General features: G+C 34.7%; 3 protein-coding genes and 1 long non-coding RNA gene across 6 annotated transcripts; all 4 read right to left on the bottom strand.

Moving 5' to 3' along the window:
- Positions 1 to 3,544: 3,544 nt before the first annotated feature.
- Positions 3,545 to 5,463, bottom strand: LOC105128879 (uncharacterized). 2 transcript variants are annotated; one of them, XR_842962.1, is made up of 3 exons: positions 4,876 to 5,463; positions 4,261 to 4,694; positions 3,545 to 4,129 (listed from the first exon to the last, which is right to left on the bottom strand). It is a non-coding gene; the product is annotated as an uncharacterized LOC105128879 (long non-coding RNA). The 2 variants fall into 2 exon arrangements; XR_842961.1 differs by lacking the exon at positions 3,545 to 4,129 and having other exon boundaries at positions 4,178 to 4,694; positions 4,876 to 5,462.
- Positions 5,464 to 8,057: 2,594 nt separating this feature from the next.
- Positions 8,058 to 9,376, bottom strand: LOC105128878 (uncharacterized). The gene is made up of 2 exons (XM_011030724.1): positions 8,361 to 9,376; positions 8,058 to 8,171 (listed from the first exon to the last, which is right to left on the bottom strand). The coding sequence occupies exons 1-2, from the start codon at positions 8,849 to 8,851 to the stop codon at positions 8,129 to 8,131; spliced, it is 534 nt and encodes a 177-aa protein (XP_011029026.1). The 5' UTR covers positions 8,852 to 9,376; the 3' UTR covers positions 8,058 to 8,128.
- A 587-nt stretch (positions 9,377 to 9,963) lies between these two features.
- On the bottom strand, positions 9,964 to 12,806 carry LOC105128877 (Pentatricopeptide repeat (PPR) superfamily protein). The gene has a single exon (XM_011030723.1). The coding sequence runs from the start codon at positions 12,729 to 12,731 to the stop codon at positions 10,593 to 10,595; it is 2,139 nt and encodes a 712-aa protein (XP_011029025.1). The 5' UTR covers positions 12,732 to 12,806; the 3' UTR covers positions 9,964 to 10,592.
- Positions 12,807 to 13,235: 429 nt separating this feature from the next.
- Positions 13,236 to 18,862, bottom strand: LOC105128876 (uncharacterized). Of its 2 annotated transcripts, XM_011030722.1 has the most exons (13): positions 18,173 to 18,862; positions 17,735 to 18,060; positions 17,542 to 17,634; positions 17,371 to 17,461; positions 16,797 to 16,890; positions 16,267 to 16,364; positions 15,851 to 15,920; positions 15,067 to 15,170; positions 14,848 to 14,964; positions 14,634 to 14,710; positions 14,390 to 14,434; positions 13,776 to 14,298; positions 13,236 to 13,652 (listed from the first exon to the last, which is right to left on the bottom strand). In XM_011030722.1, exons 1-12 carry the CDS (start codon positions 18,431 to 18,433, stop codon positions 13,824 to 13,826), a joined length of 1,851 nt encoding a protein of 616 aa, XP_011029024.1. In that variant the 5' UTR covers positions 18,434 to 18,862; the 3' UTR covers positions 13,236 to 13,652; positions 13,776 to 13,823. The 2 variants fall into 2 exon arrangements, with proteins under 2 accessions (XP_011029024.1, XP_011029023.1); XM_011030721.1 differs by lacking the exon at positions 13,236 to 13,652 and having other exon boundaries at positions 13,678 to 14,298.
- Positions 18,863 to 22,128: the final 3,266 nt, after the last annotated feature.

The following is a 22,128-nucleotide window of genomic DNA, read 5'->3' as shown; positions in this document are numbered from 1 at the left end:
AATAAGGGATACCTCAGGGTCATTAAGCTACGAGGTTCTTTGCTGAGCTCAGTAAAATATTGGTAAAAAAGACCTCTGAAGGTGAGGGGAAGGAATGAAATATCGGATATCTTTGACAACCTCAACAAACATATACTAAAGAGTCCAAACCTTAAACGATAAAATCAGAAACAACAATTTGTTGGTGTTAGAGTTTTACCTCCTCTATTTCCATATTCATCTTAAACCGGGTTTAAATTGGTTCGGAAATTGTATAACCCAGTTTCAGATTAAGTCTTTGTTGTATTCTGATTGGATCCGCTATTCATATATATATGTTTTTTTTAAAAAAATTAATATATTAATTTATAATTATTAAGTATAAAGCTAAAAAATGTGGTATTGTCACTATTCCTATCTTGATTATTGCTCTCTCACAAATTACTGGAAATTGGAATAAATGATTTAAAAAAATAATAATTTGATACTCAAACTTTATTTTCACTTAAAATTATAACTCAATTGAAGTTGAATTGAAAGATATATAATTTAAATGGAAAATACAGGAAAAATAGGCTATATTTTATAACTATATAATTTATTTGAAAATTTTATTTTAATTTTTAATTTTTTAAAGTTATTAGATTTAATTGGTTTTTCTAATTTAAAAAAATACATTTTAATAACAAACTTTATTTTTATTTTTTTTCAATCTTTTTTTTTGCGTGGAGGAGAAAGAGGGGGATACCATATTTTAGCATTGAGATAAAAAATTATTGTTAGTGAAGATTTCGATAAACTAAAAAATTTATTTTTATATTAAATAATTCTATATAATAAAAAAAGTTAAGATTGAATGCTCTTTTACTTTGAAAATAATTAATACATTAAAAAAAATCTAAAGTCTAGAAGATATATCATTTAGTATGTATCACTGTTTCAATAATTAAAAAGTGTTTTATTCACCAATAAAGCTTCTCATCTATTATATATCAAAAATTTTACTTTCTAATAATTTTTAAAAAGAAAATTATAAAAATATAATTCAACCCTCTAAAAAACAACTAGTATATATTAATACGTGCAGTAATATATAATAATTTAATTATATTTATGTATATTTAAAATATATTTGAAAATGTGATTGCAGTTACTTTTCACTTAAAAAAATATGCTAATAATATTTTTTATTTTTTAAAAATTAATTTTTAGATTAATACATCAAAATGATTTGAAAATATTAAAAACACATTAATTTAAAATAAAAATAAAAAAATTTAAATTTTTTTAGAAATACTTTTTTAAAAAACTTCCAGACAGGCACTTAATTAACGAGTTAAGTCGGGGCATCAAGCCTTGCATAGGTTGGAAAGAGCAGGACTAATTCGCTGGGTAATTCAAATAGCCATCTGGAAAATAAATGGACTTCAAATGTGAAAGGCCATGCGAACCTTTTCTGAAAAGGAACGGTCGGTAATCTAGTCCTGCTTCCTGCTTCCTGCTGGCTGGCTCTCCAAAAAGGTTGATTCGATGCAAGAAATATATTCTCGCAAGGGACGATGTCCAACAATTAAGACTCTGTATATTACTTCGAGCCTTGAGCTGTTGGGTTCACATATATCATTGGGTTTTAGTCTTCTATATCTTCGCTTCTTGTTGCTTTTCTGACTTGGAATCTGATGGTCATGTCGGGTTTCATAGCAGGGGAAAAAGGGGAGGTGGGGTGTTTCAATACAGATTTAATATTAATATCAATCTCTGAAGTAGCTTGTGATTGTTATTCTAGAATAGAAAAAAAGGATAAAGAGATAATTGTATTTTTTATCCAGATATTTTAGAAATAAAAAATAATAAATTTTATTTCTAAACACATGTTCTCTTTGTACCTTTTATTTTAAAAATATAAAAATTCATTTTAAAAATAAATTTATTTTTCTCTTCAATCAAATATATTGTTGTACCCTATCCAAGAGCTACTAGAATACGTGTGTGTTGGGCTCTTGATTTGAGCTTTTACAGGTCGCCTGACTTTCTGTTTCCGGGAGCTGAACTTGAAAAAAGACAGCAATTGTTACTCTTCAGACTGGCTTCATCAGCTTGAGTGGGCTAAACTAGGCCATGGTTTACATAGACCTCATCGGACCTCTAGTATACCGGTCCAGAATCACAAACCAAAACAAGAGCCACGCAGAGTGTTTCCCTTTCTCCACCCACCTCTATCGTCACTGGCCCAGAAAGGAAACGGTCCAATAAGGGTGGAGAAGTGATGGTATTGACAAAGAAAATGGAATTATCGAGACCACATTCTTCTTACAGCATAACAAGGAAGCAATCAAACAACTCTTTGTACAATTATTCATTTGTATAATTCTCGGAAATACAAAACTTTATTCTGAATTCAACTACCTGCAGGGCGTTCCCACAAATGTAAAATATGGTAAGATTTGTGATAAAAAATTTGTTCTTAACCAACCAAAAGTCTAAAAGAGTCGAAGCAATTGGATCCCAGTGGAATTTATTGTTGCTCTGTTGATCACATGTCTACTAGAATTGAATTCTAAATAGAATTTAATATCTAAAAATGCTATAAAAATAAATAAAGAGATCTACTCCTTTCATCTGCAATTTTAAAAAATAATAATATTAAAATTAATTTTTCTAAAATATCCATCCAGCTTTTTTTTTTTCCTGAAAGGCTTTTGAAGAAATAAAAAAAATAATAAGAGTAATATAAAAATTAAAATAAAGTAAATTTTATTATTTTTAAACATTTAAATTCAATTAAATTCAACACAATAAAAAATTGGTTACAGTGAAACTAATAATATTATATTAATTTGACTATATTTAAAAAAAGCATTTATCTCGGTCCCCGAGTCCCTTTTTTTTTTTGACACTCGTATGAGCGAAGTCCAATAAAATGGACAGTGTTGGTCTCTATTATTTTTATTTTTATTTTTATTTTTGTTTTGAAATCCGCTGCATTTCTACTCAATCATTTGATTGGATAAACAATCGACCGCCCCTTTTTCTTTAGCATAAAGAATGGATCCTGCCAAAGAGGCTGCATGAACGCATTATTGTTAATTATTTATTGGCATCAGGGTCAAGAAGCTACGAGGTTCATTGGCCAAGCTCATCAACCTTCGAGCTTGTTAAAGTTGAATCTAAATCGCAACAATAACTTCAAGTCTTCAACAATAAATACTGATAAAAAGAATTCGAAAATAAATAAATATATATAAAAAAACAAGTGAAGGTGAAGGGAAGGAAAGAAATATGGGATGCCTTACAGGCTCGGCAGACACACATTAAAAAATACTCCAACTCTAAAAGATAAAACAGAGACAATAACGGGTTGATTGAGTTAGATTTTTATACTCTCTATCTCCATGCCCATTTCAGATAAAGTTAACATCAAATCGGATATTGTATAACCTTGTTTAAGGCTGAGTTCCTCCCATATTCTGGACTGGATCGACTTCATATATACAACGTATAATAAAAATTAATAGTGCAGCAATGCATAATAATTTAATCCTATTTGTTTGTGTTTAGCTAGTTAGGACGGGGTATCAAAACTTAAAATATTCGGTAATCCAAGTAGCCATCTAGAAAATAAATGGACTTAAAACGTAGAAGGCCACGAAAACCTTTTTCTGGAAAGGAACTGTTGGTAATCAAGTCCTGCTGGCTACATAACCAAAAAGGTTGACTGAAAGCAAAAAAAAAAAATGTATATATATCTCAAGAGGGACAAAACCCAGCAATTATTAATTGGGATATTACTTCGAGGAGATGGGTTCACATTTGTGAAAGATATGATTGGATTTTATTCTTCTTTCTTGTTGCCTTTTGTTTCGGAGATCAATCTCTGAGAGCTACGGGAGTGCGTTTCGGTAGGGCTTACTGATCCGGGCTATTTTCAGTCGACCCAGTTTCTGTTTTCGTGGAGTTGAACCTAGAAAAGACAGCAATTGTTAATCTTCAGACAGGTTTCATCAGCTTGGGTAGGCCATGGTTTACACAGACCTCATTGGACCTCTAGCATACTAGTTCAGAGCTACACATAATGTTTACATTCCTCCTCATTCCTCCATCGTCACTGGCCCAAAAGGAAACACTCGGAAAGGCTGGAGAAGGGATGGATCTGACAAAGAAAATGGAAAGAAAAAAACCAGAATCTTCTTAAACAACATAACAAGGAAACAACTCATTGTACTATTCATTTGTATAATGGTCGGAAATTAAAAAAAAAAAATTTATTCTTATCTCAACTACCTGGTGAAAGATCACTCAATGTAAGGTCCAAGATATTACAAGACGAGTGACAGTCACGTGTTAAACCATAGGATTATTTTTGGTTTCTTTGTGGATCATTTGTCGCTTGTTGCTATCGGCAGCCCTACCTGGACTGCTGCCTCGCTTGCTTTTAGGCTTTCCAAACAAGGAGAGCATATTTTTACCACTTGTTGAGCTGCAGCCAGGAGGGGCTGCCAATAGATCTCGCAGCGAGAAGGGCACCACCTCCCTGGAACTGTACCTCTGCGTTGTCTTTTCCCGGATCCCATTTTCTTTCTTGTCGACCATTCCGTGTACGGAAAACAATCTTCTTCTTTTCTCCCCTGCTTTTGCTTTTTCACTTTCCGTTCCATCAGAACAAACACCTTTTATTGTTCTTTTGATTATTTTGACTTCAAAGAACATAAAAATTCCTGACCAGAAAACAGCAAATCTCATGAATGAAAAATCATCTTTATCCCTTGTTTGATCCAGAGCAAAAAATAGAAATCTTTGCATGCTTTTAATTTGAGAAGGGGCTTGTTGCAGATTATAAAAGTCCATGAAAACAACACAAGAGCAACCCATAATTCCACAAAAAAAATAAAATCATACCTGATAAATTAGTGATTCGTTGAAGATGGAAATGGAACTTCAGCTTCAGAACCAAGAGGACAGGCTGGTGTCAGGAAAATAACCATTCTATTTTAAAGGTTTGATACTCTCTGATGAACAAAATAACATGATGGAGCAACTCAAGAAAGAGTCTGGTATATATTTCGAGGGTCATTCCTCGATCAATGACCTATATTGACACTTAAAATCTGAGATGGGTGAGATTAGCGAGGGACAAAAAGGCATAAGAGAGGGACAAAAGGAAGTAAGAGAAAAGTTTGAGGAAACAAGAGAAGAGGCTGCCAAACTAAAAGAGGAAACTAATCTAATCTCCCAGCAGAGTGCAGCAAACCAACTTCGGCTTGATCTCATGTTTCAGATCTAGACGATGTTGCTTTGCAGCATTCTGCAGAGAGATTATATTAATTTGCTCTTTTAGTTTGGCTAGACTCTTCTCTCATTTCTTCAAAACTCTACTCTTACTTCCTAGTGGCCCTTTCTCGTGCCTTTTTGCCCACCCCCCACCCTTCCTTACATCATATATATCAGACTCTTTGTTTGAGTTTCCCCATGACTCCCTCCCCGTCAATGCTACTCTTTATATAGGAAATGCAGGGCTTTGGAAAACATGGGCCTGTCTTCTTGAGAGACAAAACAGGGGATGTCTTCTTTTTTAAAAGTAAAAAAAAAAACGAGGAGACTTTTTTTTTTAAAAAAAAGAGACGATTCCTCTTGTTTGTTTTTATAGATAAGGTCATCAGGTCATGCTTCACGAAACCATCAAAAGAACTAATCATCAAAATCTACATCATTGAATTGTACCCTCAAACTTTCTGCAAAAACAAGTACACTAGTAAGGTTAAGACTACGCGCTTCACAAGTTCACCACATATACGTGGCAATTGATGAAGCTACCACGTAATCCATTGAAAGCCATCACTAACATTATTTTAATTTCTCTCGAAAACTTCTCTCATAAAAATCATTTTTTTCTCTAAACATAAATGATATATATATATATATATATTATTTTTATGAAAGGGAGGTCAATTGATTAAAATTTACGGAAGTAAAATTGAAAAGATTCGCTGATCCTTGTTATATAATTAAGAAGTTATTATGATTTGACAATAGATTAATCTAATAAATGTTGATCCACAAAAAAATAAATCTTTGCTATTTTGTATATTTAATGTTATCACTGATTAATAAGATTAATTTCCAAAATAAAAATTTTGAGTTTGAGTTTGCAAGTTAGAATCAGGTGTAAGGACTTATACAATTTTAATAAATTTTAAAAAGGAGATTTTATTAAGAAGATTCTTAATTTTTTTGTTAGTGTCAAATTAAAAAATAAAATTCATAAAAAATTGTCTGTTGCTTTAAATTTCCGAACACTTTTGCATGAGGTTAAAATGGTTTTTCAGGAATACCATTAACATTGCGTTTACTTAAAAATATATTAAAATAATATTATTTATTTTTAATTTTTTTTTAAAATTAATTCTAGTGCATTAAAATAATATAAATTATTATTATTATTATTTTAATAGCAAAACAATTCGACAATAACACCAAACAATCGCTGAATTCTTTTCAAAAGGACCCTTTTCTCCATGTCACCTGAAATTTTTACTCGGAGAAGGGCAACAAGGAATCACGCGGGGAAAAGACGGATTCTTTTCGGCAATCGGTCTGTAACATCCAAATAAATCAATTATGAAAGACCTTATCAGCCAATAACGGTGAAAGAGCGCAGAATATTAATGTTTTCAAGTTTGCTGCCGCGTTCAAGTCATAAGAAATGCTGTTAACTTCTGCCTTCCAGCCCCCGAGTCAACTAGCCCAACCACCCCCCCTTTTTTAAGCTGAAGGAGTCACCAAAAAATCCAGCTTTCTTTTTAATGTTTCCAAGATTGCTACCGCGTACAAGACATTCAAGAGGAATTCAAACCGATACTGATGCAGCTTGGTAAACGAAGGAATATCTCTCGGTTTTCGAGGGTGGCTTTTTTTTTTTGGAACACTTAGATTTTGCGCCTCGAGCAGTGATGGAAACAGGCGGGACTGGCCGGTGTCCGGGCCGGCTCTCCGGGAAAAAAAAAATTCAGCTTTCTGTTTGAATAATTTTAACTTTTTACTCTAAAACTAGTAAAATCTAATTTTCTTATTTGCCCCAGCAGAATTTCCCATGAGACTAGATGTCTTCGTGCCCCTAGTCCTGAGTAAAATTAAACATCTAAATTTAATTTCTTAATATATTTAATACATGTGTGATTTGCATAAATAACTTATTATATATATTTAATGGGTGTGTGCTTTGCATAAAATCTTTTACAGAGTTTATGTTTTAATATATTTATGTTAAATATTTTATGAATAAAAAATATAGTTATAATAAAATAGTAATGACAGGTGTGGTATCGGCTGTAATAAAGGTGCTGATGATGCTGACAAGAATAACTAAAAAGATGTGGGGTTAATATTGATAGCAGATGTTGCCACGAGAGGTGAGCCTACAACACCAAGTCTACAATCACACTCGTAGTCATGATGGTTTTGGTTAACCTATTTATCTTTATATTTTAGAAGTATTTTTTTAAAAATTATTTTTTATTTTTTATTTATTTTAAATTAATATATTTTTAATATTTTTAAATTATTTTAATGTACTGATATCAAAAATAATTTCTAAAAAATAAAAAAATTAATATACAATCTAGCATATAATATTAAAAATATTATTTAAAAAACAACTTTTACCAAATAAACTATACCACTAGCAGGAAAAAAAAAAAGTGGTGGTCATAGGTTCACCAGTGGTGGTGAAAATAATTGAATGACATATGATTGAAATGAATTTAAAATATTTTACAAAATATTATTACTACTTATAATATATATATATATATGTGTGTGTGTGTGTGAATTGCAAAACAAATATATTAAAATTTTTTTCCTATCAATTATTTTATACATAACAAATTTAATTTGTATTAGAGATGATAGTATATTAATTAAATTTATTTACAGTGCAGTAGCTTATTTGAATGTTTAAGTAGTTATTTTTTAAATTATTTTTTTATTAAAAATATATCTTAATTTTTTTTTATTTTTAAACATCAAAATAATATAAAAAATTAATTTAAAAATATTTAAAATATTTTTTAAACACAAAAATAAACACAAATAACATCTATAAAACATAAACATGGATGAAGATAACATATTTTAATATGTTAAAATCATCATATTAAGGTACAGGTTTCAGATGTTTCTCCATACTGGTGTAGTGCGGAACCATCCTCCCATTGAACATACAATCACTTCAAAAACAAAAAAAAAGAAGTTACATGGAAGTTGCCGACCGCCGGGAAGGGGATGGAAGATTGGAAGCACATGCTGGGCAGATTGGCTGATGATGGTCCTAAATCGGTTATAGTGGCAAACTAGAGAGCGTAGCCATCAATGTAATAAGGGGAAATAAAACGACTCCCAGATCAGTAGAGGATTTCTCAACAGAAACTCCACTGGCAAAAGGAAGGTTTCTCAGTAAGTTTTGGGAATCAACGGCCCCAGAAGGCTGATTCAAAGCAGAAAAGGGCACACTAGTGCCTGAGAGGGGCTGGTTCAGAGAAGAAAGTGGTTGAGTAAGGCCTGTCCGAGGCTGATTAATGTCTTGCGGTGGATTATTCAGCTCTTGTTGCTGCTGGTAACCCAGTGGAGACTGTTGCCCTTGGTTGCTTAATGGTTTTGCAAAAGGAGGCACGTTGTTTAGAATAGGAGCAGCAACCGGAGGGGAAGCACGAGCCGGTGCATTTTCATCATTTGGTGGCACGTCTAGGACATGCTGATCTGCAACTGTTGATAAAGCTTGTGCGTTGCAAATAAAAGAAACATGGAAGATGAGAAAAACATAGAGAAGAATACAATATTTGCGTGACTTGGAGACCCCCATTGTAATGAAGACCCCCATTGTAATGAATTCAATGCATTCATGCACCAGAGACCTTATATAACCAGGGAATTTAGCACACGTTGCTAGTTTTAACTGCTAAACTCGAGTAGGAGCAGTTGGGATAGGAAGTGGTATGAAAGAGGAAGCAGTTGAAAGCAAGTGAAGTACGCCAAACTAGTTCAACAACTATAATCTTGTAATAAAACCATCTTGCTGTTCTGAAATAGAACGCCATATATCTATTATTTTGAACCATAGAAGATTTGATCCACTAGCTACCAATCAACGTCATTATTACTGCTGTAACATAGATATCATCATCAACAAGGGCCTTGTGGACTAGAATGGAAAATTTAACAAGAGGGTATGCATGGAAAGATGCGATTCAGAAGGGAAGCCAATACTCGCAACAGGATTAGACAAAGAAAACTCTTATTGCTAGGAATCTAGGCCATCTATTACATCCCGAATATAGGTGTTTGATGATCCATGTTGTCTTTCATCCACTAAGGGTGACAATGGATGCCTACAGTAAGATTTTGTATTATTGATACCAAATCTAAATCCAAAATAATTACTTGAATCCAAACTAATTACTCAGCCTACCTTGAACATGTATGGACACATTTTTTGGATACCAAATCCTCTTTGGCTTTAAGTATCCATTAGATATCTATAACCTAATACAAGCACCTAAATATTATAATTTACAATTATTTAGTATACAATTAGCCTGGTATACTTGTAATTTTTTCAAACTTTAATATTATTTATTTATTTCATATCAAGTTTGGGTTCGGGTTCAGGTTCGAGTAGGAGTTCGGGTTTAAGTTGGATAGACCAATATCCATAACCAACCCGAACCTGATTTTCTGCCTTCAAGTTTTACCTGAACCCAACCCAAAACCTGATTGGACCTATGAATTTCCTAACCATTTAGCCCGGTTTAGGTCTGTCTGCTTCGGGTGAAATGGCCATGCCAAGCACCAATCCCCCCAACCGGAGAGTTTTCAGTGCTCCAGATCAATGCCCAAAAGTCCCCTCTTTTTAATGGCCGCAGAGAGCTCTTGAATTCTGATGATTAGTTACAGTTTGTAAACGTGTGGATATAATTATAATAAACAGATGAATTAAGTTCAGAGCCAGCCAAGGCATATGAACAACTTAAGTTATTAACAGAATAAAAGGCATAATCAAGTGAAAAGAAAATTAAAGGTTCACCTGGATTGCCTCGAGCTGACTATGAATGTTCAACACCTGCCCTGGATAATATACAATTCCAAAACTTCACAATAGAGAAGGTCACGCATCAAAACAATAAGCGGGGCACAGAAGTGCAGAAGCACTTCACAATAGATGCAGTGTAGTTACATACATGTGCACAGATGTGAGGAGGCCCGGAGAAGGGGTCAGAGAGTAGAATTTGGTTTCGGTTTCAGCATGATATTTTCATTTCATCACCAATTCAGAATCAGAATATTTTGGATGAACAAAATGAGTGCTGATGGTGATTTTAAAATGCCCAAAAGTTCTTGTCAACGAGCTCCACTAGAGGTAGCACTGACGGGTCCTCCCAGGGAGCCAAAACATTTACAAAGGTTTTAATGTAAATCCTTCTCCAGTGAAATTTTTTAACTCCATTTAGTCAGCTTCAGATTTTATCAGACAATACTCACCTGATCTCCTAGTCGTTCTACGAGAAGGATCTTCAGTATTGTTAAGAATCATAGCAGCAATCCCACAAACCCATTTTACTCGTTCACCAATAATCTCCACAAGAACAAACTCCACCCTTAAACTGATGGAACCGGTTTGTGTCTCTAACAAAAATCTCTCTCTTTTCGAAGTCGGATATGAATTTTATAACAGCATGACAATCACGACAGATTCTAAGGTTCTTGATAACCTGAAGCGGAAATCCTGGCTTAGTATTTAGAAGCCCCAGCACTACCGCCAGCTTCTCACTATGGCCACAGAGGATCTGCTCCTTGTCCTGCTCCTCCACATCTTGTAGCACAAAGTCAGTATGTGGAACATAACCTGACTTTTTCATCTCCACGGTCAATTTAGCCAACTTCTCAATAATTTGGGGCATTTGTGGATGGGAACTGTCTCCAGCTAGGAGCATATGCACTTTGTTCTTGATTTCAATCCAACTGTAGCCAGGGTTTTTCTTCAAACCTCTACTTCTCATCATATCCCTCACCGTATCTACTTCAACCCACATGGCCTTCGAAGCATAAATATTGGACAGAAGAATGTAATTACCAGGATTTCTTGGTTCTAACTCGAAGACTCTCTTTGCTGCAATCTCACCTAAATCCACTCTGTTGTGAACTCTGCATGAACTAAGTAAAGCACCCCAAACACAAGAATCTGGTTCAAATGGCATTTGCTTGATCATGGCATATGCCTCTTCCAGCCTTCCACTACGTCCAAGAAGGGTCACCATGCATGAATAATGCTCCATTCTAGCTTCAACGCCATGATTTCTGGACATACTATCAAAATAAAACCAGCCTTCCTCCGTTAAGCCACCTTGGGTGCATGCAGATAATACACAAGTGAAGCTAACATGATCAGGCTCTTGCCCACATCTTTGCATCAATTCAAAAATATTTAATGCTTCAATAGTCTTTCCATGCATTGCATACCCAGCCATTAATGAATTCCAAGAAACCAAGTTCTTGTTGGGCATCATATCAAAACAAAGCCTAGACGCCAGCATTCTCCCACACTTAGCGTACATATCAATCAGCGCGCTACCCACATAAACATCATTGATGATTCCATTTCTAAGTGAAAAGCAATGGGCTGCCTTCCCGTGCAGTAAAGCTGCAATATTTCCACAAGCCGGCAACAAGCATGGGATCGTTACAGAGTTCGGTTTAACTCCCTCAATCTGCATCTCTCTAAAAAGCTCCAAAGCCTCGATATCTTTTCCATTCTGAGAGCAACTGGCAATCATGGACGTCCATGAAACGACATTCAGATCCATCCCTTTAAACTGTTTAAAGACCTCCAATGCATTGTCAACAAGTCCATTTCGTGAGAGCCCGGTAACTAAAGCATTGCAAGCTCCTACATCAACCTCATCCATATCATTGAACACTCCTGACATCTCAGAAGCACACGCACACTTACCATACATATCAATCAGCGCACTAACCACAAACTTGTCCGGTCCTAAACCTTGCTTAATAACATAACAATGAATCTGAATCCCCATCAACGGCATTTCCAAGTCACCAACAGCTGGAAGCACACTAGAAACACTAGTTCCATCAGGCTTCAATCCTTCCAGGTGCATGTTTTGAAACATAAGAACCGCATCAAGATAGTTGCCACTACGATTAAAACCTGAAATCATACCGTTCCACGATACCAAATTAAGCTCAACACCTAAATCTCTTGTCTGATAAAACAACTCCATTGTCTCCTTTACACGCCCCTTCCGCGCAAAACGCGAAATCAAAGCACTAGACGTAACCACACCTGGTTGAAGCAATTTATCGAACACATTGCGAGCATCCTTTAAACGGTCGAATTGAACGTACATATGTAATAAAGAGGACAGGACAACGGAGTCCAAACCTAACCCAGATACCAATGCAAAACAATGCACCTGTTTTCCGGTTTGTAATGCCGATAGCGCAGCACATGTCTTGATGACAGTAGGCAAGACACGGCTATCAGGCACGATACCTTGTGTAAGCATGTAAGAGAAGACGCGGATTACGTGACCAAAATGATTGAGCTTTGAGAATATTTGAATGGTCTCCGGCAGTGAAATGCCAGTTTTGAGGATGTGGGCATGTGCTTGTGATAAAGAAGCTTTTGTGGCTGAACAAAGGCAGTGGCTAAAGTTTTCGAACAGAGGGAGTGGTTGCCGAGCCATGACAGCTCTCCTGCCACCGCCAAATCTTAAGTATTTTTATTCGGCCCAAAATAAGTAAGGGATTTTGATACTTCTGGTCCTATGGTTTAAAATTTACCAGCATAGTTGTCATATTTTACATGAGAATTACCTCGAAAAGGTAACTTGATGGATTATTACGTGAATTTATAATTTATATATTATTGGCTAAATAATTTTTATTAAAATCATACCATATTATTTTATTTATTTTTTATTTAAGATTGACGGGCCAAGTTTCAACCCATTTTAACTCGGTTAATCAAGCTATAAAAACTGATTTAATCAATCTTAATTCGTATTAGATTTTAAATTTTAAATTTTAAAGTGCTATATTTACCGGTATTATACCCACGGTTAAATAATTAATGTAAAAGTTCATTTCAAATAAAAATCATATTCTTCATTCTTTATCTTACTTCATCTTCTTTCAAATCCCATGATAAACATCTCAGCGAAATACCTAAAAATGCATAAGAGAGAAGATTTTCAAAAGGTAAGCTCACCACCATATTCCATTAGCAGTTAACAATAAACATTATAGAACCTACAAAATTTGCTTTGAGAATTTCAAAATTTCAAAATTTAAGAACATAGATGAGACCTTACTGGTTCTACAGAGGAAAAGAAATCAAGCCTACCTTGCATCGTGCCGAAATATCAGAAATTTTAATACCAAGGTTTGTGATTCAAGCGCATGGTTGTGTACCAAGAAAGAATGAAATTGCCCGTACATAGGTTACCAAAGATTGGTATAGGTTTCTCTGTGGTTGATTGCCTCTCTTGTGGCTTTCTTTTGCACCTGGTGGCTTCGTTTTTTTCACCAAATAATATACGAGTCTTGATGTTGGAAACTATAGCAGAACCGGCGATCCACCTCTTCTAATACCTCCAGGAATGGAACTGAGAGATCAGTAAAACTATAATATTTATACTGCTGCATATAAATATTATCATATATGTAAGGTATATACAATATAATGGGAATTTAACAAAAGAATATACATAACAGATGAGATTCGTAACTCGTAAGGGAAGCCAAATGCCTTCAGTGTAACTACATCAAGTATGGTCTTATATTGTGTTATCTAGGCCATCCATAACATCCATAATATTAGTTTTTTGATGGTCTGATTTTTGTCTTGCTGCAAACCTTCTAACCGGTGAGTTTCCGGCACTCCTGCTCAACGTCAAAACCTGCCCTCTTTTCTTGTCTAAAGAAAATTCCTGACTTTTGCTTATTCCTGGGACCAATCTCCTCTGACACGCCTTGGCTATCAAATCTAGATCTTCTTGACAAAGTTGGGCATCGTGGTTCTGGGATTGAATTCGTTGCATCTTGGTGCGGAAAACCAGTCCCCTGGGAGCTGGAGATTGAACAGGCATAGATGAGAAACCATGATCTCTCTGTCTAACTAAATTTATCAACCGGTGAAGCCATGTCACTAGTTCAAGGATGTATAGGTCGGTCTTCTGCTTATCTGCGTGATAGAGTGTCTGGAGGCGGATCAGGTTAGTATTTCCAGCTGTATGCTTGCCGAAATCATTTCTGTCAACAAAGAAAAAACAGTGTCACTCATCTGCTGCTAAGGTGAATTGCACCCTCGCAACACAAAGACAGCACAAAGGCGTTCACTGACCCGGTGTTCGCCCATTCTCCAACCCATCCAAAGCCTTGATGTGCTCTGGAGCCAATTGAAACAGAAAGGAAATAAGCAAACACAAATGCAAAGACAATAATGCCGATTCTCAAGGAGGGAAAATGAACAAAGAAAACCAAAAGCCAGGCAGTGAAAACCACTCCCAAATGAAACCCTTATCTTGTTTACACGTGTTTAAGGAATATGAGGGAAATTAAATTAGACTCTTATTTATTTAACCTACTTGGTCGTGTTTGTGGCAATTGGCGCAAGCCAATGGAGAGTCTTTTCCATTTCACCTTTCACCAGAGCCATTGTGAACTGCAGAGAAACATAGTGGACAGCAGCTATGTAATGAGTTTGAGCATGAGGCAAGAGAAAGAACAAACACCTTTAGTCAATCTCCATTTGAAGAAAAAAGTAGAAAACAGGCAGAACAAAAATTTGCACGCGCGTACCTCTTCCTTGGAATCAACCATCTGCAACCGTGAGCGTAGAGCTACCTTAACACTATTTGGCATCCCTTGATACAAACTGTCCCTCGTATTAGGAGGTAGAGAGGTGGGTCGAGAAGTCTAATAACATATGATATTTCAGTTGAATTAATCCCAACATAGAAAAATCATACCATCTATAATAAGCATGTGATTAGTGATGAAATAAAGAGCTTTACTTACAATATTATCTATCTGGTTGATTATGTTAGCATAATGCAATGCAAGACCAGATGTGCCAAGTCTTTGAGGACCCCTGCCAGCTTCCTTGTCAGCCAATATAACACCTGCCATGGGTTGTCAATCCCTAAGAATTAATATTTAGAGCACATTTTTCTAAGCCAGAAACATTGCATTGTATGCTGTGACGATGCAAGGGAGTAAAATAAACAAAAACAGGCTTCTATAATGGCATCTTTCTTCTATATTTGACCAGATCATTGTAGAAAAGGATACACGAGCACAATTCACTAACATGTTCGAATATTCAAAACCAATGCTGCAATTCAGATTATATGTCCATCAGTTGCCTGCATAAATCCTCTTGATCCCACCCTGTCGTACATGTTCTAGTCTGAGTGTTTTTGTGCTTCAGAAACAGTGGAATACAAGTAGTACACGGCTAGAGCTGAGATAGTATCTTCTGCCATGGCATTCACCTCTTTTATTATTCAGGTGTTAGAAACAGCTTTCATTTCTAATTAATACAATTTCTCAGACATGGCAGTGCACAAATGCACACATTTCCGGGCAACGGCTTTGGATAATAGCTCCACATGAAACCCATTATTCCACATATAATCAACCATTTATCATGCACAAATGAAAAAACACTGTGGTTTGGATCTGGGAAAACAAAAGGAAATCATTTTTTGTTTGTTGACATAAATGCATGGACATGGAAATCCATCCAATTATGATTTTAATGCAAATTTCCTAATTTTATCAGGAGACATCATTGTCCTACCATTATTTCCAAAAGCTTCCAAGATCGCTTGTTGTAAGAAGGTAACAATATCAACAAGCTTCTCCATGATCTGCAGTTCACAAAGAAAGTTACATAATGCTCTACTGTTTGAGACAGAGCAACGAATATTCTCATGGTTGAAATGTAACTGTGAAAAATGTTAAATCACTCTAATGAGATGAGCTACATATTCATATAAATAACAAGTTCAATTAATGTTAACTGCCATCTATTCCATATAACCGACAATGGAACTGATCAAGGCAGCTAGGCATAAATGTTGTGAGGGGGTTAGAGCCAAGATTGTAACAGTGTCCGTTGCGAGGCATAAAAGAGGGAAAAATTGTAATAAAATCTTCAAAACAATAATGATCAACTTTCTCAGCAGATGTGACTAGTGGCTCATAGACATTTACCTCCTCCAAACTTTTAGACCAAAGGGATTTCTTTTTCAAGCTCATTACAAGCTTTTTTTGCTGTTTTAGCTCACTTTGTAAAATTGTGAGGCTTTCTCCTGCAATTACAAAGAAAATGGCCCGTTAATAAAATAGCTGCTTCACTATGGTTAACAGCTATCAAGCAGATATTGGACATGATGCCCAAAAATGAAAGGATTGTAAATGTAATGAGCAGAAACTAATGGTTGAGTATCAACAAGAACTGATTGTAAAGCAGCATGTAATTCACTTTGAAGGACATATCCTTGTAGGTAAAATACATTGATATCAGAGCTGCAGAAAAGGTATGTTCAGCAACTAGAAGGCCACAAAAATTGTACTCCTAAGAATTGAATATCTCAACAATGCTCAATGTTGGCAGATGTAACTATCACCCTAGATATTGCTTACTAGTCACAAATGTGTAAAACATCATGGACACACATACTACCACAACATAAAAATGGAAGAGAAATCAAGTGAAGAGAAAAAGGTTCATCCATGCCAACCTTTTTGGGGGAGATTTAGGGATTGCACTTCATCAAGCTTTCGCTGATAATCTTGATCAAATCTGTCCAAAGCATTCAGCTCGTGATATAGTTCCTGCACATGAACAGAGATTTTAAAACAGGATCACAGGAACAAAAGCTAAAGCTTATGAAGACCCCAAATAAAGCCCAGCATTCTTCAACAGTGGTTAAATAAGCCAAAAACCGCGATTAGTGATCCGACAAATTCTCAAAAGATCCATAATGCACATGTCAAACACAACTGCAACCTGCTCAACATCATAATTCAATACAGTAGATAAGTTAAACACGTTGCTGCAATGTTCACATGGACTATGTACAGCATACTGAAACGAGTGATTAAAAGAAAATCAGCAACGCTTTTTCTGAGAATTCGATAATTGAAGTTAATTAATGAAGCAAATTCCAACAGTAGTTATAGCCAGTGGCCAAGTTTCAACTACGGCACTGTACAGACATTGATCAACAAGTAGCAGCATCCCAAAAGGACATGGCACAACACAATTATCTACATATACGCAAGCATCTACTTACAGCGGGAAAGAAAACTTACAGAAGTGTACTGCACCAGAGTGGTCAGCTCTTGCATTGTCACCTCTGCCTCGGTTCTGTGTTGCCTCTCAAATGATTTTTCTGAATCCAATCTGATATATTACAAAGATAATTGCATTGTTAGAAAACATGAAGTAATCGGGGAATATTACATAATAAGAATGTACCGTACTTTGAAAAATATCGACCCAGATTGTGCCATTGAGGGTCTTTACATAAATCTCCAAACCGAATCACTTCGCGTGAGAAAACATCGAATTCCTCTCTACAGAAGAACCCAAATTTTTTTATTAAATACTGAGATTACAAGACATGGATTACGTTAGAACTAACCAAGTCAGATGATTTTTTTAACAAGCAATAACCTTTTGTCAGAAGCAGCAATTATGAGCAACTCTTTCATGTCAGTAGAAACCAGCTTGTGCACTCCTTCTGAATGTAGTACCTCTTTTTTCAAGAACTCAACATTTTTCTCTGAAAGAGATTGAAACAAGTTTGCGCCTTTGGCTATCGTATTAGCTACTTCAAATGCCAATATCAATATCCTATTCCCTCTAGAACCCATTCCAGAGGCAAATCCCCCTCTGGGATTCAAATTTGACATGCTACTTCCTAGAGTATCCAAGACTTCCACAGCTTTCTCCAGTCCCACTGTCCCAGCTTTTCCTAAAAATGACTTCTTTTGATTTACCTAGACAGAAACCAAAGGCAAAAGATAAGCCAACAATTGATAGAATTGGAACATCAAAAGAAACATTACCAAGAAAAAAACATAACATAACAAACAAAATCATAAAACATACCTTGCTGGCCTCTGTCCTAGCAGGCGTTGATGGCTTGAGTTCCCTTGAAAAAGACGATAAGAACTCGCCAGAGTTCGACCTCTCTGGCATCGTTTTGCGAAAATCATCCCCGTTATTATTCCTATAAGGACTCTCTTTTTTCTTGCCTATACTGTGTAATGACCTTAATTTCCCTGAAGTATTGTTACCACTATTATTTTTCTTCTCCTCCACAGCTTTCACATTCTTCCTTTTCGTTCCACCAGGACAAGCCCCTCCCATTTTCCCTCCTTCCAAGCTACAGTCCCTCCAACAAAGAATTCAAAAAGATCCCATAAATGATAAAAATACCACTTCAGAATCAAGAAGAAGAACCCAAAAAAATATTCAAAATTGAATACAAAGTCAGATAAACTACAGTACTAGCAATCTAGAGGCGGTTGTTGTGATTAATTTCGATAAATGAATGAAACAAACGCGTTGTTATTTGGCAATTAAACGGAAGTCTCGTGGACATATGGAATTTTGAATGGAGAAATGCAAGACAGTGAAGGAAGGGATAAAAAAAAACAGAAATTGTTGACTGTTCTCTTGTTGTTTCTCTGAATGTGTAAATTTATGAGCGGCAGAGAAAGAAATGGTAGAGGGCATATGTGAAACTGAAAGTCATCCCCGCCTACCTTGTCTGAGTTTGGTGTGTTTCAGTCTCTGACTAAAGTCTACCCTCTAAAATTTATTGTGTTCGGAATAAAAAGAAAAAGAAAAAGAAAAAAACAAATAATTATATATAGTTAAATGCGTTGTTCGCCGCATAAATAAATAAATTTTAAATAAAAGGAGATATGTTCTTACGTTATTTCTGCGCCAAAAGATATAAATTCATTATAAATTTGTTTTGAAAATTATATTTATTTGTATACCATTGTTTTTGTTTTTTTTAACTAGATATTTCATCTTTCTTTCTTTTTTTTTGTACCCACAACACTTATAGAAGATAATTTAAAGTCTAAACTCATTCTTCTTTTACCGCTTTGCCCCTTGTCATGTTTCATGACTCTTGAGATTCAGAGGAAAGGCTATAATAAATCATAACTATAGCACCTTGTATTTACTATTCTACCTTGAATTGATGTTCATAGATATTCTACATTTCTTTTTGAATAGTCAATGATTTTCTAAGATAAGAGATGGCTGTTGATGATGGGCTAGATGCCATCATTAAATTCATCGTTTTATATATATATTGGATTTGGGAATCCTTTGTATGTATTTTATAAAGATTAAAGTTGTGGCCATAAGAATGAAATGTTTGTGCTAGTTAGATGAGAAATTTGATAGTTGACTACTAACTTCTAACCATAACATTAATTGATAAGGGAAGGTGGAGTATTGGACAGTGTATTGATAATCTCTCCACAAAACAAGAATGTGATGTGATGTAATTTAATTTCTAGCTTCAAATCCCCTTTCCTTAAGATAGAATATGTTTTTGCTCTTGAATTGGTGTTCAAGTATTCTTAGAAGTATACTTAACTTTAAAAATATATTAAATTAATGTTTTATAATGATTCGGTGATTTTAATTTTATGAAAAAAAATAAAAATATTATATTATTATTTTTTTATTAAAAAAACATTGTTGTTGGTTGGTATAGTTAATTTACATGTCTGAAGATTAATTTATTTTTGTATTAAAATAATATTATTTTAAAATTTCATGTATGAAATAATACTATTTTGATAAAATAATAATTTTATTCAAGATAAAACCTGATTTTAATCAAATTTTCAAGTTTTATATCCGATTGAAATCCGGTAAATTAACAAGAAGAAACAGCGTGGAAACACCTAGCTTACTGTTTCTAGATCAGAAACACTAAAGAAAAGGGAAACAACCAACATTTCCAAGAAGATCAGCAAGTTAAATCCTTAAAAAACAATCACCAAACGTGAAGTCTCCGCCGGCAGCTCAAAGGCAGGAGCAGTGTGGTTTACGAATTTTGTATTCTTAAAAGAAGAATGCCCTGTGAAAGCGAGAAAAGCATCGCGTGACCTTTTCCAATCTGATTTCCATTTAAATTGCGTACGAGAGGGAAAAGGAGAGAAGACTTTCGAGAATAGTCATTGTTCAGTGCACAGTGAAGAGCTTCCTTTTATCTTCAAACTGACACTTCTTCTCTGCTGGGCCACAGCTACTGCTCCTTTTGCTGGTCTGTGATGCAATGGCTCGAAAATTCAATGCACGACCTTTTCAAAAAAAACGTGATGCCGTGAGAGTTTAAATCAACAGCGTGGAGACCTTCCATTGGTTAGGATCCCAACCTCACTATTTCCCTTCCCATTGGCCAGTTACAGGTGGTCACTTCGGTCCCTGGATTCTTAACTATCTTCATCTTAGTACGACCTATCTGCCCAGAACTTACTTCTCAGAGCTAGAAAAGATAGCTGCTTAGAGAGGTTTGACGTGTGATTCTTTGACTTTTGTTAACGAGGCGTTTAAGAGATTCAAAGTCTTTGTCTGCTATCCTCGGTCAATGATTGTTTACAACCGCATTTTTTTAAAAATATATGTATTATTAAAATCATTAAAAAAACCAACTAGATAAAATATTAATTTCATATTTTTTTAAGTAAATATACTTTTAAGATGCATTTAAGAGCATAGCTCAATACACTACTAAATAATCAACAACCAAAAAAAAATAGAAATATATATGACAAAAAAAAATTTAAGTGGAATGTTACTCTCTAGCTTCACTGTTTTATTTTTTCTGTTGAGAAATAACAATTACATGCTAAATCACCTGATCGTCAAGAAGAAAGCCACTTGAGCTCATTTCATATCCTTGATTTTATAAAAAGATATCTAGTTTATGTTTTTTTTAAGTACGTTTCATGGTTTTTGACTGTAAATATTTAAATTATTTAATTTTTTAATTAAAAATACTTTAAAATGCATTTTTAAAAGCAAATAAAACGGAACCCTAGCATCACCGTCTCGACTTTTCTATTATTTTCGTGGCAATTCACCAGGCTAGGGCCAGGGGCGGAGTAGGGAAGGGGTTTTGGTTAGGGGGGCAGATCAGAGAAAAAGATTTAGAGGGGCCGAAATCTAAAGTTTTCTGATTTTAAAACTAAAGCATTTAATTGCATCTTGTTTCCTTTAATTGCATGTCAGTCTATAGCATCTAAAGTTTTTTGGTCTAGCCTTGCTCCGCTCCATACATGGGAGAAATTGGAGCTAAAACCACCGTATGCTAAGACAGCGACGCCATGAAATTATTCACTCTTTTACAGCGCCGCCCAGTTTCAGTCTACTGCACCTAATCCTCAACCATTAGATACAACTTATGCGGACCTTGATCTCCTACCAACCCCACCAATTTCCATGGAATGCAGGAAGGCCCAAATTCTAAAGCGTTTACCGAACCATCTGCTCATTCGGCATCTTGGAAAACTATAATATAGAGAATATCGATGGGCCCGTGCTATGTCATGGCTCAAGTCACTAAGAAAAACCATATGCCTTGCTCACATATTTTCAGTGGGGAAAAAATATTTAAATCAAGTTGATGTTAGTGTAAAGTGATATGTCCATTTAATAGATTTTTTAAAAAAAACCTTGAACTATTGAACAAAATAAATAAATAAAAGTTTGTAAGAATTAAGTATTAACAAAAGGATGAAACGTTTATCTAAAATAATAATAACTATTAAATTAAATAATAAAATTAAAAATTAATTAATTAATTTTTTTTTAAAAAAATTAAGTTAAAAATCAAAAAATTAAAAAAAAATCTATCATGTGATGGTCTAGTAGGGTTTTTTTTTTATTAATCCAGAGTTAGATGATTTTTTTAAAAAAAAAGTAAATAATATATTATTTGCTTTATTTAAATATTAGCGATCATGATAACAAAGAAATAAAATTAGAGATATTTTGCATCCAAGATTAATTTTAAATTATTTTTATCACGT

The sequence above is a fragment of the Populus euphratica genome, unplaced genomic scaffold (genome assembly GCF_000495115.2).
Source record: "Populus euphratica unplaced genomic scaffold, PopEup_1.0 scaffold11.1, whole genome shotgun sequence".
In the NCBI taxonomy this organism is placed as follows: Eukaryota; Viridiplantae; Streptophyta; class Magnoliopsida; order Malpighiales; family Salicaceae; genus Populus; species Populus euphratica.
The sequence above is the reverse complement of the archived record's forward strand: the minus strand, read 5'-3'. Positions and strand labels throughout refer to the sequence as shown.

Excerpts from the sequence above, each read along its gene's own strand:
- LOC105128878 (XM_011030724.1), bottom strand. The coding sequence starts at position 8,851 with ATGGGGGTCTTCATTACAATGGGGGTCTCCAAGTCACGCAAATATTGT. Across the intron at positions 8,172-8,360 it reads ACTGATCTGGGAGTCGTTTT|GCACTACACCAGTATGGAGA; the intron begins ATTTCCCCTTAT and ends GAGGATGGTTCC.
- LOC105128876 (XM_011030722.1), bottom strand. The coding sequence starts at position 18,433 with ATGGGAGGGGCTTGTCCTGGTGGAACGAAAAGGAAGAATGTGAAAGCT. Across the intron at positions 17,462-17,541 it reads CTGGGTCGATATTTTTCAAA|ATTGGATTCAGAAAAATCAT; the intron begins GTACGGTACATT and ends GTAATATATCAG. Across the intron at positions 14,299-14,389 it reads GGAGAATGGGCGAACACCGG|AAATGATTTCGGCAAGCATA; the intron begins GTCAGTGAACGC and ends CTTTGTTGACAG.
- LOC105128877 (XM_011030723.1), bottom strand. The coding sequence starts at position 12,731 with ATGGCTCGGCAACCACTCCCTCTGTTCGAAAACTTTAGCCACTGCCTT.